This window comes from Polistes canadensis, unplaced genomic scaffold (assembly GCF_001313835.1).
Source record: "Polistes canadensis isolate GaletaPanama2010 unplaced genomic scaffold, ASM131383v1 scaffold_106, whole genome shotgun sequence".
NCBI classification, from domain to species: Eukaryota; Metazoa; Arthropoda; class Insecta; order Hymenoptera; family Vespidae; genus Polistes; species Polistes canadensis.
Genome location: NW_014569653.1, coordinates 392,658 through 395,241, shown reverse-complemented (window position 1 = coordinate 395,241; position 2,584 = coordinate 392,658). Strand labels below are relative to the sequence as shown.

The following is a 2,584-nucleotide window of genomic DNA, read 5'->3' as shown; positions in this document are numbered from 1 at the left end:
TATATATATATATATATATATATATATAGGTATATTTATATGTATCGTTTATTAATATTGAATTTCAAAATCGTCGATCTAACTTGTCAAATAATTCGATTTATTTCAATAGGACATACGTAAATGTGTAAAATGTATTTTGTTGCGTAGACTCTCGCATCGGCCAACAGATACGACGATAAACATTTATTGAGTAACGAAGTTATGGAAAAATCAGTATCATCACCGATGAAATCAACTTATAACACGGATTGTCCACCGTCATCAAAACCAGCAATGGCTAATCGACTTTTGGATTGGTTCTCTGTCGTAATGGCGGATGCGAAACATCGTCGACAACATCCTAAGCCCATAGGTAGGTATTATCCCTCGTATATCAAAATTTATATCTCTCATTTCTCTTTCATAAGAAAAGAAAAAGAAAAAGAAAAAGAAAAAGAAAAAGAAAAAGAAAAGAAAAGAAAAGAAAAGAAAATAAGGGGAGAAATAAAGTTATTTTAATGAAAGTTATTTTGATAATAAAACAAACATTCAACCATTTCTATCTCTATAATAATCTAACACATTTTACGATCCTAATATATATTTTGGGTTAATCTTCAGGTCATTTCCCAATCCCTTGCCAAAGCGAAGTAAGGTGGATGTTTGGACATTTGGACAGCGATAGCGATGGTAGGATCTCGCTTTCTGAACTTTACGGATTGGAACACGATCAGAACGAGCCATGCCTAAAACCTTTCCTCGATAGTTGCGACACTGACGGGTAAAAAGAAATTCAAGTCAAGTCAGTTTTTTTTTTCTTCCCTGATCGATATAAAAAAAAAACAACCCCAACAACGCGTAATTTTAAAAGAGTTACAATATAATTTTCACCGGCAAACATTTTGTTTTACCTTTTTTTTTTTCTTTTTTTCTTCTTTTTTACCATCTTTACGATTATCGTGTAAAACACACGCGAGAAATCATTATATTAAATTTTTTTTGGCCTACTCGTATTGACTGTGGCCATCGTGGATGTATTTACAACATCATGTAAAACGATAGGACAATAAATGTAAAAATAGAAAAAAAGAAAAAAGAAAAGTATTTACGTTTAAATGAAAATATTTTCGATCGTTCGATTGGAAAAAGTATCGTGTGCAAATATAAATACATTGGTTGTAAAAACCAAAGCCGATCTCGTTTAGCAAAACGATGTACATATACAAATATAAACTACATATATGCATCCATACATACATACATACATGATACCCACATATCGTACGTCGTACACACATACACACGCATTTTTATATATTTATTTATTATTTATAGCGATATTTTTGTGAGCGGTTTGGAATGGTGCGGTTGTTTTGCTAAAGCTGAACGACCCTGCGCTGCAGTTCGCAGACGATCACCATTAGAAGTAGCACCAGCATGCGATTCCAGAGGATATTATCGAAGCACTCAGTGTCACCGAGGACTTGGCCTTTGCTGGTGCGTCGATCCGCATGGTGTTGAATTTGCTGGTACCAGAACTCGTGGTACAAAACCTGATTGCGGTAAGTGTATTCTCCAATAAAACGCATATACCAATTATAAATATGTACAAAGAGAAGAACCAAAAAAGAAAAAAAGAAAAACACAAGGAATGTATTACAATTAATTAGAATTCAAAATAATAATAAATTATATTATATATATTTGAACACGCAGAAATACACATTCTAATGCGATGCAAACACGATTAATTAATTATTGTTTAAATTTGTTTATTATATATATATATTTTTTTTTATCGATCGATCCTTCAAATATTTCGATAAAATAAAAAGAAATAGATCTAATCAATACAAATGTCTCTATAGACACAATCGTGAACAAGATCAGCAATGGCGGCCTGAAAACGAACAGCGTTGATTTGGACGACGACGAGGATGGTGGTACGGATTCAACTCAGGATCTTGAAGGTTCGGCCGATCAACCGTTAGATTTTTAGGTAAATCGATGATCAATAAAACGCGTAGGATAACAGAGAAAGAAAATGCAAGATGAGCTATAATAATATGGCAAGTCGTGTTGTGTAGGGTAGAAAGAAAGAAAAAAAAAAAAAGGGAACCAGCAGCGCTGAGTAGTAACATGCATAAACGTGATGATAATGATAATGATGATAATGATGATGATGATGATGATAATGATGATGATGATGATATTTGTGTAGTACTTTGTAATCACATGAGCAATTCCTTTCTCGCGGATTGTGTTGCCGGTCTATTTGTCCATTGACTTTAAGATCTAAGATGTCGTTAAAAGAAAATAAATGAAAAGTTCATTTAAAGGATAAGAAGAAAAAGAAGAAGAATAATAATAAAAGAAAAAAAAAATGAAGAAAGGCTCTATTTATAATCTAAAATAACGAAGGTGAGCCTAAATTAAATTAGAAAGCAACGAAAGAAGCATGCATCATTTGATTAAACTATTTCATTCGTCCTACGACAGTGGTTTGCTAAAATATTAGAGAGATTATTATTATTATTATTATTATTATTATTATTAATAGGATAATTATTATTATTATTATTATTATTAATAGGATAATTAT

The 2,584-nt window shown here is 31.7% G+C and overlaps 1 protein-coding gene across 1 annotated transcript in view; it reads left to right on the top strand.

The window, feature by feature from the left end:
* The window catches only part of LOC106787569 (testican-2), a 116,059-nt gene extending 113,942 nt beyond the window's left edge, over positions 1-2,117 (top strand). Inside the window, exons 7-10 of the mRNA XM_014750012.1 lie at positions 151-355; positions 604-763; positions 1,318-1,544; positions 1,851-2,117. Of these exons, the coding sequence (XP_014605498.1) occupies positions 151-355; positions 604-763; positions 1,318-1,544; positions 1,851-1,981 (723 nt within the window). The 3' untranslated portion in view covers positions 1,982-2,117. The remainder of the gene's footprint in view (positions 1-150; positions 356-603; positions 764-1,317; positions 1,545-1,850) is intronic.
* The last annotated feature ends 467 nt before the right edge of the window (positions 2,118-2,584 follow it).